General features: G+C 38.6%; 2 protein-coding genes across 4 annotated transcripts in view; both read right to left on the reverse strand.

Annotated features, from left to right (window-relative positions):
• PDE4D (phosphodiesterase 4D) overlaps window positions 1–17,448 on the reverse strand; it is a 1,258,413-nt gene that overhangs the window by 674,767 nt on the left and 566,198 nt on the right. The gene's annotated exons all lie outside the window — the stretch shown is intronic.
• On the reverse strand, window positions 10,872–12,854 carry LOC125099738 (importin subunit alpha-1-like). Its single transcript, XM_047729081.1, has one exon. It carries the CDS (start codon window positions 12,589–12,591, stop codon window positions 11,140–11,142), a length of 1,452 nt encoding a protein of 483 aa, XP_047585037.1. The 5' UTR covers window positions 12,592–12,854; the 3' UTR covers window positions 10,872–11,139.

Raw genomic sequence — 17,448 nt, forward strand, 5'->3', positions numbered from 1 at the left:
CTGCTATAGTAGCCAGACTCTTATCCAGAGCCTCCCAGGTAAAAGCTCATCATTTGTCATGTTGATTACAAACAAACAAAACACTTGAGGACTTTTTTTTTTGCCACCTTCCATAAACTGAGGAAGACTCTGACCCAGCCAGAAGAGTGTTCTGACGATAAAGTTGAAGGTAGGAAGGCAAAACTCAAATTTAAACACAAGAAAGAGTCTCTTACTGTCTACATTTATTACTTTTCAACCACTGAAAGCTATTTCTCACTGAATTCAAGGCTATAAAAAGGGAACCAAGACAGTTTTCCCAAACTATGGTACATGTATCTTCTTGCATGCTGAGTTTTGGCTTAACAACAATACTGATAAAATTAGATACTTTGCGCACATAATTTAAATAAAATTAACAAGACTTTTCCTTCAAATTTGCCCAAAGCCTATTTAGATTATTAATATGAACAGTTAACATTTTATCTACTGCTTAATTTTGTACCAGAAACTGTACACAGCAGTCTACATACATTATGGCAGTTAATGTTCCCAGCAGTTTGACAGGCCAATGCTTGGCCTAGCAATCCAGGGATCTCTACTTATCTTTTGAGGGGTCGGCTCTTCAAAATGGGGAATTGTAGGACAATGTTAAAAAGTCACTGCTAGGAGTGAAACAGTCTGTATTTGACTCTCAGCTGCAAGAAGTTGAACAAGTGGCAAAATGAAGATAACAGTGCTACAAACCTCCTAGTATAATTCTGGATGCTAAATCTGACACGTTTGGTTGATGGATCTTTAGACCTGTACTGGACCTCTGGGACCTTTCCAAAGGTGGTCCATGTCTGCAAACCTGCAGAATTTGAAATACAGACCCTGAAATCCCAAAAGGTACCAGTGCCTTGAAGGCCAGCCAAGCAGGTTCTCAAATTCTATTTACTTGGCTATGAAGAATGTTCCTCACCCAAGCTAATCCCTTTATAAAAGTTCATTTCTGTTCTTTTTTCTGAAGCTTCTCTAGGAGCCAGGGAAAGGTGTGGCCAGCGAGGATTTCATGGTTGTTTGAGCTCCAGTTGGTTTGAGTGCTTTAGATCAGGAAGTGACAGGGTTGGATACAGGGATCAGTGACAATCCTTTTAGCCAGTAGCTTAAGGCTAACTAACCTGGCATAGGCCCACCTTCTTGAGCAAAAATAGGAATTCAAATAATTAAAGGCTAGGATATCAGAAACAAGGTGATTGAACCAAAGTTTCACGGAGCTTACCAACTTATTTATGAATGGTGTTTCATGGTTCAGGAAGCAATGAGCTCTAGAATACATCATATGCTTAGAAGACATAATTCACATTTATGCATAGATATTTTCGGTAAGGTACAGCTAGGGATGGTGGTAGGCAGAGCAAAAACTGTACTATATAGAGATATAGGTCCTTGTTCCAGCTCTTTCTCCTTAATACACACATATATTTATTTGATAAACTAATGGCTCTAGATAAATATTACAGAGTAGATTTCTCAAAACCTAAAGAAGACAGTAAGGATAACAGTGATTCTCAATATTTGATTATGGATAACAAAAGACAAATCGGATCAGTCATAATGAGAAACTTCAAATGATAACAGTAATATAAACATAGTACCCAGTAAAGCTTTATAGCAGAACATTGGCAAGACAGCAGAAACTAACTGCATGAAGCAGGCACGTCAGCTTTGTTAGAAAATACTTTCTATTTCTTGATAAAACAGTTTTGTTATGATCAGGAACATATTTTTAGAGCCTGTACAACTCCTTAGCTACATATGAGGAGGGTAAGAAATAGCCAGAGACTACAAAAGAACTGTCTTCAGTTACAAACAACATAACTCATGTTTAGGGAGAGCAAATGGTAAAACAATTGGTTGATTTTACACCTCTTCCAAGGAATGAATTCTTTAATTCAAAAACCATTTGTTGAATTACTGTTCATCTAGGTATTGGGGAGAATTGGAGATGACATGATACAGACCCTGCCTTTAAGAAACTCCCAATTTTATGGGAACTCATTCACAAGTTGGTCACTTCCAGATGTTGGTCTTGTTGTAAGGCTCAGCAAACTCTGACCCCCAGGCCAAATCAAGCCTATAGCCTGTTTCTGATAGAAGATTTTATTGAAACACAGCCACACTCAATAGTTTACACATTGCCCTGGGCTGCTTTCATGCTATGGTTATATAAGTGGTTGTGGCAGAATCCTTATGGCCCCCAAAGCCTAAAATGTTTACTAATTTGGCCCTTTATTTAAAAAAAAAAAAAAAAAAGGCTTGCCAACCTATGGTCTCACAAATAATAGAAGTTATCGGTTTAAATTAGACCTAATATTATAAAAAATGGAGTAATGACATAATTATGATCAATCCGTGACTATAGTGAAAAATACACTAGGTCGGACAAGATTTTATAACAAACATGGAGTGTTTTATAAATGATAAAACATAATTAATTACAAAATATATTCTCATGATAAATATTTGAAGAAAAGAGTTGCTTTATATATGCTGCTATAGGAAGATATTCAGAAGAATTTATATGTTTAAAAAAAAACCCTAAGTACATATAGTATTTATAGCATGTTCTTATTTATATAAAATAAAAGGAGGTGTTTACCTACATGTACATGTTTCTATATTCATTGACTATTTCTTCAAGTTATGTACAGTTAGTTAAGTTTTATTTCTAAACAGAGACACCATCCTTGGTACTACAAGAAATTTTTATTATATTGTTATACAGCCTGAAATAATGTATCTAAAAATATTTCACATGTAGTGGTGTGTGTGGGTGTGAAACAGAGAAAGACAGAGATGGTTTTATTTTCCATGGTAGGGGCATTCTTTGACATCTGAAAAATCTAAATGTAGTCTCCACACTCCAAATATAGCTATTCACAAAAACAGGAACTATCTGAGGTATAACTAGAAGATATGTTAATTCACATAATGGACTTTAAAAGTCATTTTCAGGGGCACCTGAGCGGTTCAGTCGCTTAAGCATCGGACTCTTGATTTCAGGTTCAGGTCATAGCCCCAGGTCGGGCTCCGTGCTCAGCGTGAAGCCTGTTTGGGATTCTCTCCTCTCTATTTGCCCCCTCACACTTTCTCTATCTCCCTCTAAAATAAAAATCTTTTATTTAAATTTAAAAATCTTTTATTTAAATTTAAAAATCTTTTTAAAAAGCATTTCATATTGAGTGGTGTTCAAGAAATATGGGTTGAATCAAAAGTGTTCACCTTTACTGCTAATGAACAGGGATATAGAAATCTAAATGGTGTCCTAAACCTGACTCTAATTGGTTCTTGTGTGCTGTCACCTCAAGTGGAATCTGTCACCTAATTCTGACCAGAGAGGCAGCTAATCCTGCCTCAAGAACACTGTCACACCAGGCTGGCATGAATATTCCATGCAAGACACTTATCATAATGTCTAAAGGACAGAGAACTGGGAGTGTATGGAGCTTATGAAAATAGGCTGTATGACAGTTTGTACCTCCTTGATAGCAACAGCTTGCCCATCAATCATAATCCCATTTGAGATTTGCTTTCGGTTATTACATTATTCCTGATAACTTGGCTGAGGAGAGGAGACCTATGCACATTATTCTCTTCTCATTAGTGCAGACTATATTATTCACCAAAAAGAGCCTCAGAGCTATAAAGGGTCACACTGGCTACGTCAATTCACAATGACTAACTTAAAAATAAGTGATCAATCTTGATAAAAGAAGTATTACCTAAGGCTCAATTAATGAAGGCTCCACTTATGCCTACTTAGGACATGAAAGTCACCCTGACTGTAACATTGGCTACCAATAGCATTGGCTCAAAATTCTTGATTTTTCATTGGACTCCCTCTCTCTTTTTTTAATCAAGAATGTCCCCAAATATGTATTCATCAACACTAATGCTAGGTCTTGTCTGGTATTGGAAAGCTGTGAATTCAATGGTAGAATCATAGCATTTTAGTCTCCAAAGGTGCTTTATTTTTTTTTAAAGATTTTATTTATTTATTTGACAGAGAGAGATCACAAGTAGACGGAGAGGCAGGCAGAGAGAGAGAGAGAGAGAGAGGGAAGCAGGCTCCCTGCTGAGCAGAGAGCCCGATGCGGGACTTGATCCCAAGACCCTGAGATCATGACCCAAGCCAAAGGCAGCGGCTTAACCCACTGAGCCACCCAGGCGCCCCTCCAAAGGTGCTTTAAAGAGCAATGCTTTCATCTGCCAACTCTACTCATCATTCTATATGGGAGGAAAAGGAAATCCATAGAAAAAAAGGAACTTCCCTAAAATGGTGAAGCTAGCCCTTAACTTCTAACGTTTACACCTGCAGACTGATGAAGAAAAATTAATATTGAGGAAATAAGTAAATGTGTTTAATACTTCCAGCTAAGCACAAAATTCCTAGGAACTCTTCTCCATAAACAGAAAATCTGAACACTTGAAAAAAAGAAAAAAAAAAAAAGGCTCCTCTCTTGCTGAAACACATGCTTTGAAGTTATTTCACGTCAGAAAGCCTAACACTGATTCCTGCGTAGTTTTATGAAAATAGAGTTTTCTGAGAAACAAACTAACATGCCAAGGAAGAATATAGAATTTGAGAGAGGAAAATAACTACTGGCGCCAGGATTCTGCTACTTGGCTGAGAAGTTTCCAGATATCAAGAAACCCAGCAGGGAGTAGAAAGAAATGGAAATCATAGGTTAAGTTGCTCTTCAGACACAGACTTGGTTTCTGACAGCTTTTGTTGAAAAATCTGGGAGAAGCTGAACAGAAACATTAGTCCAGAAGAGCCACAGGGCTCAACTCCTTAAGGCTCTCCATCTCAGTGTAAATACTGCAACTTTCTCTCATCCTTCCACTGAGGAGAGGAGGGTGACCTAGGAAAGTAGAAGACTGAGTGGCAGTTTCTTTTATTTTTCTTTTTTTTTAAGATTCTATTTATTTATTTGACAGAGATCACAAATAGGCAGAGAGGCAGGCGGGGGGTGGGGGGGAGCAGGCTCCCTGCTGAGCAGAGAGCCTGATGTGGGACTTGATCCCATGATCCTAGGATCATGACCTGAGCTGAAGACAGAGGTTCTAACCCACTGAGCCACCCAGGCGCCCCTGTGTGGCAGTTTCTAATTGAGAGTTGCTCACCAGAATGCAGAAAATCACACAGTTAGCTTGGAAAGCAACAACCATTTCTTCAAAAACAAAGGAAGTAATAACCATCAGCATAATGGTAATACACATCCCAAGCTTCAATTACTTTAGAGAGATCTCTGCTGGAGACCACCTCTGGGAATTGTGGCGGGGGGAAGGAGGCTCCAGTCAACTGTAGTAGGTTTACCCATTCCCTTCTGTGGGCACAGCATGGCACTGAGTGCTTTGGGGATTACTAGGGAAAGAGAGGATGTGCTTTATCTGCTTGAGAGCTTCTGAATCTGCATGGGATAGGGTAAATACAGGCATGTGAACATGTCACAAGCATATAAACAATTACACAACTGAGCAGAGCTGTGCTGGCTCAGTACTAACAGAAGTGGGAAGAATTCGAGTGAGGGCTTGAGACAGGGATGAGGCGAGAGCGATTTTGTGAAGTCAGTTGAGTTTTTCCACTGAGAGGGGACTTTGTCAGTTTAGCTTGAAAGTGTAGGAGGGGCTTATATGTAATAGGAGAGGCAGGAAAGTAAGAAAACCTTCATTTAAAATATGATAGAAGAACCAACAAAGACTTCTGGAACCTCTATTGCTAGAGAGAACTTACTCTTTATCCTAAATAAAATGTAGGGATTCTTGCAAAGGACAGAACTTTAAATTCAGCATATAGTATTCCAATGAGGATGCCTGTAACACCCCAATTTCTGAGTCTCAGTAACACAATTCTACATTTTCTTATTTTTTAAAGATTTTATTTATTTATTCTTTTTTTTTTTTAAGATTTTATTTATTTATTTGACAGAGAGAAATCACAAGTAAGCAGAGAGGCAGGCAGAGAGAGAGGAGGAAGCAGGCTCCCCGCTGAGCAGAAAGCCCGATGTGGGGCTCGAACCCAGGACCTGGGATCATGACCTGAGCCGAAGGCAGCAGCTCAACCCACTGAGCCACCCAGGCGCCCCTTATTTATTTATTCTTGAGAGACAGAGAGGCAGAGGCAAAGGGAGAAGCAGGCTCCCTGAGGTGCAGGGAGCCTGATGTGATACTCGATCCCAGGACACTGGGATCACGACCAGACCAGAAGGCAGACGCTCAACGGACTAAGCCACCCTGGTGCCCCAATTCTACATTTTCTTATAACAGGGGAGAAAACGGTTAATGTAAAGTAACAAAAGTTAATATTTAAAATAATGTCATTCTTAAAAATAAAGTCATAAGACCCAGCCCTGTTATAACAAATTCTATAAATGCCATTTTCTGATTAACTTTTGTGGGGAAAATGGTCCATCTGTGTAGTTCTAATGCTGTTTTTGAAAGAAAACAAAATTTCTCAACAATAGTTCTATTCTGATTATTTGTATATTTTAAAGTTGCAACTCCTACTTCCAATTACCTCCTAAAGCAATGAGTTAACCAACAGCTACCCACGTTAGAGCACTGACAGCCCCAGGCATCAACTAAGATTTTTACAGAGTTTATAATTGATAATAACAATAGCCTAATAAGGTACCATATTTTCCAAACCAGGAAACTAAGATGTAGAAAGCTGATGCAATTTGTCCTTGCTCACAGCTAATTATGGGCAGAAACTCAAGTCAGAGCGTATTAACACTTAGATGTATTGCCTCTCAGAGGGTTCTGTAGTGTGTTCTCTAATAGGAGTTACAGATGAGAAGATTCAGCAGCTGCTCTCTACTTTTCCTCTGCAGTACATAGAACGTCTCTCAAGCTGACTCTTTCCTATGGGTGTCTTACCAATTTTCATATGTCTTAAGGAAATCTGTTTTGTTTTTTTATGAAAAGTCTTCTTAACTGCATATGGAAAGTTTTCTGCATTCTGGCAGATTGTACTCCCAGGAAATTCTTCTTGATAAGAAATCTTTATTTTGTCCTAGTAATTTTCATAATTGCTCTTAGTATCACCCCTTAATTCTCTTTCCCTTGAAGTGTTTATCCTCTTTTAAAAATAAAGTAACTAATATGTCCATTCATTTATTTGGCCAGGCCGTAAGTAACCTTCTGTTGCATAACCTTTCGATTCTTTCATCATACTTTCTTATGCTTTCTCCACTCCTTTCAAATTGTCTGCATTTTTTTCCCCCACTTGGATGAAACTGCTGTGGTTGAGGCTCTACCTAAAAGCTGGCTGGGAATCACAATCAGAATGGACTGTGAACCACTTGCTACTACTTACCCCTATATTCACTTTGTTTGTTTCTTTACCTAATAGAAGCTCTGTTCTCATGTCTTCATCACTGTCAATGCAGAGTTATGCCAGAGGCTTTTAATTCATAACATATTATTTAAACACTATACATCTTCCTTCTTTTGTATATTATGGATACATTAATTATGTGGTATCTCAACCATGGAGAATAGTTTAGAGAACTGCTATAAAGCTGACATAATGTTGAAGTTTTATTCATTAGCAATCCTCATGAAATTATCTTGGGTAAAGAAAAAGAAACAGAGAAGTGACACTTATGATTGCTTGTGGAATCTTTCATGAGTGCTTATATTTGGCTGCACTGTTCTTCATCAGTTATATCATCAAAGTCAAGTACATTTTCATCAGGTGTTTTTCAAAGTTTTCTCCAGTGACTCTGAATTTGACTTTTGTTACTTGGACCCACTTTAACAGTCACTATAAAAATAAAATTTTTCCTACTGCTTTTAGGGTATAAACCAGGAGCCAAAAGTCACAACAAACTAAGTCTTCCTGGGCAGAACATTAAGTAATGAACGATAAATTCCTCATTGTTTCCCACTCCATCTATTTCCACTGTATTCATTCTCTTTCAATAGTCTTGTAAACTCTTTCTGTCTTTACAGTCTCAATGATCTCATTTTGTCTGTCTCTTTTTCTGTTTGTCTCTCTCAACCCTTCCTCACCTTCCCTCTCAATATTTACATGTCAGAGAACTGCGCTGATACAAATATACAAATAATTATTAAAGTTATCTAAGTTTTTCAAAGAAAATTCAAAGTTTTTTATATTGCTCATTTGAAACTTTCTAGTAGTGCTACAGATTATACTAGGATATTAATCCATTGAATTTGTCCTGCCCAACAAGTACTGATAAAGCCTGATGCACTTTCCAACGATTTCTTTCTTTCCAATTATCTTTAACTAATTTTATTTTTTAAAGATTTTACTTATCTATTTGAGAAAGAGCACATGTGGGGGAGGAGCAGAGAGAGAGGGATAAACAGACTCCCCATGAGCAGGGAGCCTGATGCAGGGCTTGATTCCAGGACGCTGGGATCATAATCTGAACCAAAGACAGATGCTTAACAGACTGAGGTACCCAGAAACCCCTAATTTTAAAAATACAATAGCATCAGAATATATTTGCTCCATGGCTGTTAAGAGAGTAAGTTTAACCGTCAAAGAACTACACATAAGTTTTTTAAAGTTTTTATTTAAATACTAGTTAATATATAGTGTAATACCAGTTTCAGGAATAGAATTTATTGATTTATCACTTATATACAACACCCAGTGCTCAACAAAACAAGTATCCTCCTTAACATCCACCACCCCTCTACCCCTTCTCCCACCTACCTCCCCTCCAGCAACCCTCATTTGTTCTCTATGGTTAAGAGTCTCTTTATAGTTTGCCTTGCTCACTTTTTTTTTTTTTTTTTCATTCCCCTATGTTCATCTCCTTTGTTTCCTAAATTCCACATATGAGAGGTGCCTGGGTGGCTCAGTTGGTTAAATATCTGCCTTCAGCTCAGATCATGATCCCAGGGTCCTGGGATCCAGCCCCACATCAGGCTCCTGCTCAGTCAGAGGTCGGCTTCTCCCTTTGCCTCTGTCCCTCCCCCCACCCCTGCTTGTGCTCTCTCACACACACACACTCCCTCTCTCTCACACACACACTCCCTCTCTCTCACTCTTGCTCTATTTCAAATAAATAAATAAAATCTCAAAAAAAAATCCACATATGAGTGAAACACCATATAAGTTTTGTCTTTCTCTGACTGGCTTATTCCCCTTAGCATAATATTATCTCACTCCATTCTGTCATTGTAAATGGAAAGATTTTATTCTTTTGATGGCTAATATTCCTTTACACACACACACACACACACACACACACACACACATACATATATATGGATAAAGAAGATGTGGCACATATATCCACCACATCATCTTTATCTGTTCATCAACTGATGGACATCTGGACTCTTTCCATAATTTGGCTATTGTTGATAATGCTGCCATAAATATCAAGGTAAGCTTGTGCCCCTTTGAATCAGTATTTTTGTATCCTTTTGGGTAAAGAACTGCACATAAAATTAATTTCACAATTACTGAATTTAGGAGACTGAGGTTCTGAGCAAAGGCCCAAGATTTATGCTCCAGGTATAGTAAAATTAATGGATAAGACTTATTTTTGGAGACATAGTACTCATAATCTATATCTGAAGTTATAATTATTATAAAGAAATAAGGATGATAATTGTTTAAAGAGTTTTTGAGTGACTAGTTCAATATTAATATTTTACTGTACACTGTGAGACATTTAGTAATTAAAGCTATTTATCATCTCAGAATTTAAACTGCAAATAGTTTGGCATAGATATTGTCAATCTGCATTTAGTCCTTCTGTGACATAATGTATTTTAAGGAAAAATAACAAAGTTATAACAGTACTACTTAAATCAGATGCGAGAGCTCACAGGACAAAAATAATTAATGAAAAGATATACCACTGTGTTAACAAGAAAAAAGGTAAATAGTTAAGTAATTTTTTAAAAAGGTAAATAATTAAAACAATAATGGCAAAACTCTCATCTAACAAATAGGTTATTTTTTTTTAAAGATTTTATTTATTTATTTGACAGACAGAGATCACAAGTAGGCAGAGAAGCAGGCAGAGAGAGAGGAGGGAGCAGACCCCCCGTGGAGCAGAGAGCCTGATATGGGGCTCGATCCCAGGACCCTGGGATCATGACCTGAGCCCTGGGATCATGACCTGAGCCGAAGGCAGAGGCTTTAACCCACTGAGCCACCCAGGTACGCCTAACAAATAGGTTATTTTAAATATCTGATAGAAGGGTACTGTGACAATGTAACAAACAGATAACCACTACAGACTGACTATGAGGGGGTGAACTTAGCTATTTCAGAGTGTAACTGAACATTATATAGGGTAATCAGTAATCATACTGACTCTAAGACCCTACAATTCCCCTTCTGGTCGGGTCCCCAAGAGCAACTTCCCACAGGTGCATGAACAAACACAACAGTGGCAACACTGGCGATTCTGGCGATAGTCATCACGCATTCATTTCACGCATATTCATTGACTGCACATTCCTGTTTGCTTGGGATATCTCTGAGACTAAAAGAGACAATTCTCCTCACCTTCTTGGTATGTTCCAGGACACTCTTTTTGATAATAAAAAGTTTAAGACGATCTAAATATCCACCAATAAGGCAAAAGACAAAGAGTGTATAGTCAGGGACTGGAGAAAAAGAAAAATTCTTTTGAGTAAAAGAAGCATGTTGAAGATACTTGCATGATATGTAATTTGTGTAAAATTTAAAACCATATAAGATATTATATAATAATGTATGTATGTGTGTGTAAAAGCAACATAAAACTGAATAGGTAGTATACATACTAACTGCATGCTAGCGGCTGACTGCATAAGGGTAATAGGATCAGGATGCAGAATAAAAAGAATTACAATATCACATATAATTTTTTTTTTTTTAAAGAAAAGGGTGGAATTTAATCTTTATTTACAGGACACTGCAAGAGAAGAGAGTCCACATAGAAATAAGAAACCCACTGGGAGGAGGAGCTTCATACAGTTTTTACAGTTTGGAACTGGTCAAGTAGAGTTTTGTTGTAAAAAGTGCTACAATAACAAAACACATTTAAAAAGAGTTCTTAGTAGAGAAACAGTAAGACAAACTTCTACCAAACAAAGCACACCACAAACAACTTTCTGCGTCGGCTGTACAAGCTAAAAGTTAAAGGTCCCAGCAGTGCCATCCTGAACCTGGAACGTATAGCCTTCAGAGGTAGTTTCTGGCACAACATTCTGATCTTCCTCTTCCTCTACAGAGAAATACTTCTCAATCAAGTTTAATGAAGCTTTGTACACAGACTCATTTTCATGGTTTTGTAGAGCCTCGATTTTGTCCAAACCTCCACATTCTTCAATCATTATACTAAGTTTCTTGGTTTCACCTAGTTTCTCAGCAGCCTGAAAGATGTTGGAAATGGCATCCAGAATGACCAGAATAATTTTGGTATCCTTCGCAGTTAAGAGGTTCATCAATGATTCTATTATGCCACAATGGACGAGGTATACAATCTGTTCAACTGTCCCACCACTTGTATAGTTGGTCACAGCCCAGACAGCTTCCTTTTGTGTCTTAAAGTCTGCCTTAGAGAGAACACCAACGAGGAATGGGACTAATCCGTGATTCACAACTTGCTGGATCTGGTCCTGGCGGCCAGCTGTGATGTTTGACATTGTCCACGTGGCTTCCTTCTGAATATTAGTTTTGGGGTTCGTTAGCAGGCTAGGAAAGACAGCAAGCACTCCTGCATCTATTACAACCTGAGTCTGTTCATCTGTCCCAGTGACAATATTTCCTATGGCTCTTAGCGCAGGAGTCACAATGGGCAATTCAGTAGCTCCTAGAAGCTTCACAAGCTGGGGCACAACTCCTGTTTTCACAACCATTTCAATCCGTTCATTTGGACCATCCGTCAGGTAGGAGATGGCCCAGCAGGTATCTGCTAAGACCTCTGGATCATCGTGATGCAGGAGACGAACTAAGGTAGGAAGAATCTGCTCGACGGCATCTAGCGGGGGTGCGGGGTTCTTGTTGTGACAAAGGTTTGAAAGTGTCCAAGTAAGGTTACGTAAGTAGCCACATGCTAACGATGACATATCAGGAACCGCGAGGAGAGCCAGAAGCGGATCAACTGCACCATACTTGATAACCAAGTCTCGAAAAACGGAACCGTCACCTGCAATGTATCCTAGAGCCCACACAGCCTGTTCGCTGATGTGGGCGTGGGAAGATGCCAACAGGGAAATGAACGCTGGGATCGCGCCTCCATCGACCACAGCCTTGGTCTGTTCTGATGTCCCGGAAGCAATGTTGGTGAGAGCCCAAGCGGATTCAAACTGAATGGGACTACAATCAGCTCTGCCCAAGAAGGACACAAATTTTGGAATCAAACCAGCCCGGATTATGTTGTCTATGGGGGGCTGCTTTTCCCAAGAAAGCAGTTTCCTAGCAGCTTGAGTAGCCTGGAGCTGGCTTTCCAAATTGTTGCTATTTATGCCCTTGACAATGTCATCAACCGACCAATTTACAGTGCCCTGGTTGTTGTGATTTTCCTGCAGTGGAGAGGTAGCATCATCGGGAAACGAGCTTACGTTTCTCCTTTTCAGCATCTAGTCATCCTTCTTCGCTTTCCTCAGCTCCACATTAACTTCTATTCGACGCCGCCTCATTTCTGTACTGTCTTTCCCCTTGTTCTTGAATCTGTTAAGGCGGGCAGCTGGTGAATTAGCATTCTCGTTGGTGGACATGGTTATGAGACAAAGGGAGAAAGCTACACGGCCGGCTCAGGCTTCCACGGGAGGCGGTCCGGGACGCGCAGGCTGCAGGTCAGCTGCCCTCAAAACGTCCACCACGGATCACCCCAAAGACGGTGTGGCTCCAATATCACATATAATTTTTAAAAATAAGGGGCACCTGGGTGGCTCAGTGGGCTAAAGCCTCTGCCTTCGGCTCAGGTCGTGATCCCAGGGTCCTGGGATAGAGCCCTGCATCAGGCTCTCTGCTCAGCAGGGAGCCTGCTTCCTCCTCTCTCTCTCTGCCTACTTCTCTGCCTACTTGTGATCTCTGTCTGTCAAATAAATAAAAATCTAAAAAAAAATTCTTATTAAGAAAAATAAAAATAAGTATGACAAAATAATAAAAATTTTAAATGTTTAGTCTACATGTTTTTATTATACTACTCTTTGAATTTCTTGTATTTTTAATAATTTTAAAACTACCTATTATATCCATAAAATTATTTTTGCATAATCATACATAACCACAATTTTATAAGTGTCTCTAAAGGAAACTTGTAAAAACACTGGTTCCACAAATAATATAACCTAATTAGTTTATCACAGGGTAACTGAAAGCTTACAGCATCAACCGAGCATAATGAGCCAAATAAGATGAGTTTATAATAGCTAAATAATTATTACACAATCAAATCCAGTAAAAGAAATAAAAATATGTAGTAGTTGTTTTGTTTTTATTTTTTGTTTCTGTTTTTTGTTTTACTTCTCTCTTTTTTAAAAAAAGAACCTACAAGGTATGAAAGGAATTGCTAAAAACAATACATGGAAGAAGACCCCGTAGGTGTCTGCCAGACATCCCTGCTTCATTTAGCCCTTTAAACCATGAAAATAGAAGAATGTGTTTTAGTGTTCACCCTTACTCCTGCCTATAAGTTTGCTGAATCAACCTAGTTGTCCACAACTAGATAATTTGTTTACCAGAGCTAAAAATCTATTTACCCAGATTTTAACAAACTCCTATAGAAGACTTCCATGGCTCATACTTAATAGGCTATGTGACCTTGGAAAAGGTAACTAACCTTTCTGTGCCTCAAATTCTTCATCTGTAAAATGTAGATATTAATAATAGCTATCTAAAAGGGTTTCATGTTGGGGCGCCTGGGTGGCTCAGTGGGTTAAGCCGCTGCCTTCGGCTCAGGTCATGATCCCAGGTCCTGGGTTCAAGCCCCGCATCGGGCTTTCTGCTCAGCGGGGAGCCTGCTTCCTCCTCTCTCTCTGCCTGCCTCTCTGCCTGCTTGTGATTTCTCTCTGTCAAATAAATAAATAAAATCTTTAAAAAAAAATAATAATAAAAAAAAAATAAAAGGGTTTCATGTTACTTGCTGTTTCAAGAATTTAGATATGTTTTATGTGCCATATACTGACACAAAATTAGTGCTGTTTATTAAATAACTAAGCAAGCTGATCTAGAAACCATTTTGTGGTATATTTATTACATCTTTTAATAACTTCCATTTAATATGCTTTTATAAAAATCTTAAATTTCATTGCAACATACTCTGGGTCGTGTGAAGCACATCAGAATCGACTCACATCCAAATTTTTATGTATCTCAGAACAGATATGAGGAGTAATTATTTAAAATACAAATGTCTCAATGTCTTTAACATGTCATTAGGATGCAAGAAAATTGATTTGATTTGGTGATTCCAATTCATCACCCTTCATCCAAAACACAAAATTCCAATGATAAACACAAGGTCATTTCTTTAAACATAATAGAACTTAACTGTGTGCCTACTAAGCACATGTCAGAAACTACATGAAATCATCATCAGCTCAGCAGTCCCATTACGGGATCATTTTTCATCATTTTTTGGAAAGATTGTCATGGAGTTAAGCATACTATCATTAGGCACTGATAAAAATTTAGCATAAGAGGAGGGTGTGGGGAGAGCATTTCTTTCTTAGGGATAAAATCCTTTCATCTTTGTTCTTATTAAGCTAATTACCATGCATAAATGATGTGTGTGCCATCTCTGGAGAACTACAGGAAAATACTCCCCACCTTCATTCTTTCCCAGCTGAATCATGATAAATTATCCCAGCAGATTCTGTCAACTTGTGCCCTCCCTGCATCAAGCCTTCATTCGCTTTGTGCCCTGCAGTATACCTCTATCAGCATGACCTTCCCCTGGAAGAAGTGCCCACTGTCCAGCAGACGATATGAACAAACTCCCTCACAGAGCAGTGTACTCAGCCGTGCACACATTCTTCCTGCCTCAGGGACTGGTAACTCCAGGGAAGAGCTAAGTCACTAAAGGAATTCATGTAAATGACCATCTCATATTATGACTCACTGTGACCCCATCATTATTTTTTATCAATACCATTTCTTTGTAAAGAATAGAAAAATTGAATTCCACATGCAAGATAGCTGTGAATCTACAAGGACACATAACATTTCTGAAGAAACGAAAGCAAATATAACCCTTATAAAAAAAAATTAGTGTTTAAGGGGCATCTGGGTGCATAGTTGGTTAAGCATCTGACTCTTTGTTTTGGCTCAGGTTACGATCTCAGGGTTGTGAGATGGAGCCCTATGTCAGGTGCCAGGCTCTGTCCTCGGTTCAGAGTCTGCTTATGTTTCTCTCTGCCTCTTCCTCTGCCCACCCCCCAATCCCCACTTTCATGCTTGTGCATAGGCTCACTGTCTCTCTCTCTCTAGTAAATGAATCTTTACAAGAAAAAAAAAATTTTAAACCAAAAATCTGCATTACAATAGAAAACTATGAATATCATTAGGAGGGATGTTCAATACCCAAGATTATGTTAAATTGAGGAGAGCTCTTCAGCTCTGTGTTGGCTTCAGCATGGTGTTCAAAGTATCTGATAGTTGAGATCTCTAGAAGCATTCTCCTTCATTTCCATTCCAGGTAGTACAATCTCTTGACAAGCCAAAAAACAAGAACAACAGTAGTGATAATAGCCAATACTATTGTACTTACTCGAAAACAGCACATTGTTCTATTCACCTTACATATATAAACTCATTTAATCCTCCAACAACAGTGCTTTTACTCTCTCCGCTCTGTAGTTGAAGAAATTGAGGGAAATTTTCAGTTACAGTTTCTTTAAATCAGCAGGTTAAAACTTCAGTGTGCATAAAAATCTTCTGAGGGGGGGCGCCTGGGTGGCTCAGTGGGTTAAGCCGCTGTCTTCAGCTCAGGTCATGATCTCAGGGTCCTCGGATCGAGTCCCGCGTCGGGCTCTCTGCTCGGCAGGAAGCCTGCTTCCCTCTCTCTCTCTGCCTGCCTCTCTGTCTACTTGTGATCTCTCTCTGTCAAATAAATAAATAAAATCTTTAAAAAAAAAAAAATCTTCTGAGGACTCTGAAAAAAATGCCAATTTTCTGACTAACCTAGTCCAGTTTGTTAACAATTGTTTAGGGGCAGACAGCCAAAATTTTAGTGCTAGAAACTCACTTCTCATGTGGTCTGACAACGGAGCTTGGAAACACTATAAATCACGCTGTTCCCAAGGATATTCCCATTTACCATCAATGCTTCTCTGGTGATGTTTTGGGTCTTTGTTTTTATGTTTCTGGACATTCCCTTGCCATTCATTTCAAAGTAAGAATATTTATTAGATCTCAATGAATCTGATTATTCTACCTGCATCGAAATCTAATGAAAACAAACTAATGGGTATTGTTTACACTTTAATTAAGTCAGCTTGAATCAAAACAAGATATAGCACTGTCCTTGAGAAGCCACAAGTCTCACAAACGAATTTGGCACAGGTTGATGAATACCTTTCTTAATTGTTAAAATACCCTGAAAGGAAAATTGTCCAGAATCCTTCCTTAAATAGGTGTCTGCCTAAGTAAGGATTACGACTCTCAAAGGCATATACCGGCGAAATTCAGAAATCTCTGAAGAATGCTCAGCCACATCATCATTCAAAAGCACATAAAATAACATTCATGAACACAGTTTGCTTCTTTGGGGACCCTCACAGGAGGAAGATTCTTTGATTTTTACAGAAGAACTATAAGCTTAGAGGAAGCCCCCACACTATAAAAAGAGAGGCTGTTAGAAAGATCTTGAGATTGTTCTTGACTGAACAAAACATTTCATTTTCTTATTTCCAAAAAGATGAAGAATGATTTTATACCGTGAAAGGAAAATTAAACAATTGTTTACTTCATCCATGCCTACATTCTCCTTGCTTTTCAAGACAGATTGCAAAGGTCTTCAAATTCTAGTAATTTGAAAAGCTGTAAAAGATGATAAAATAGAGGCATATGTATGAGACTTTGGAGGTAAATTTTTTTTTTCTAAATGTCCTGAGATATTTTTGAAAGGAGCCTACACTGAAGTACACACCAGGCACCTGCTCTCTGTTCTTAGAACTAAAGCAGTTCACTCGTGGAACTTAAAAATATCCCTGTTTATTACATGGGGACACAGGGGAAGGAGGTTCATGCTGGAAGGGGGCATTAGTAAATGGACTACCTTTTAAATTATGTCATTGACCAAAGCAAATCTCTCCCTCAAAACAATGAGATTTTTCTGTACGTGTCGTCCCTAGTGTATGAGTAAATCTTCATGCTTATTAGTTGGCTCTCCAGGGGAAATAAGGCCTGATTTATAGGGTTTGGCAATTTTCATGGTCTAAATACCACGACCTTGTCTGATTTCAAGCTCTGAATGTAACACCACTAAATGT

This window comes from Lutra lutra, chromosome 5 (assembly GCF_902655055.1).
Source record: "Lutra lutra chromosome 5, mLutLut1.2, whole genome shotgun sequence".
NCBI classification, from domain to species: Eukaryota; Metazoa; Chordata; class Mammalia; order Carnivora; family Mustelidae; genus Lutra; species Lutra lutra.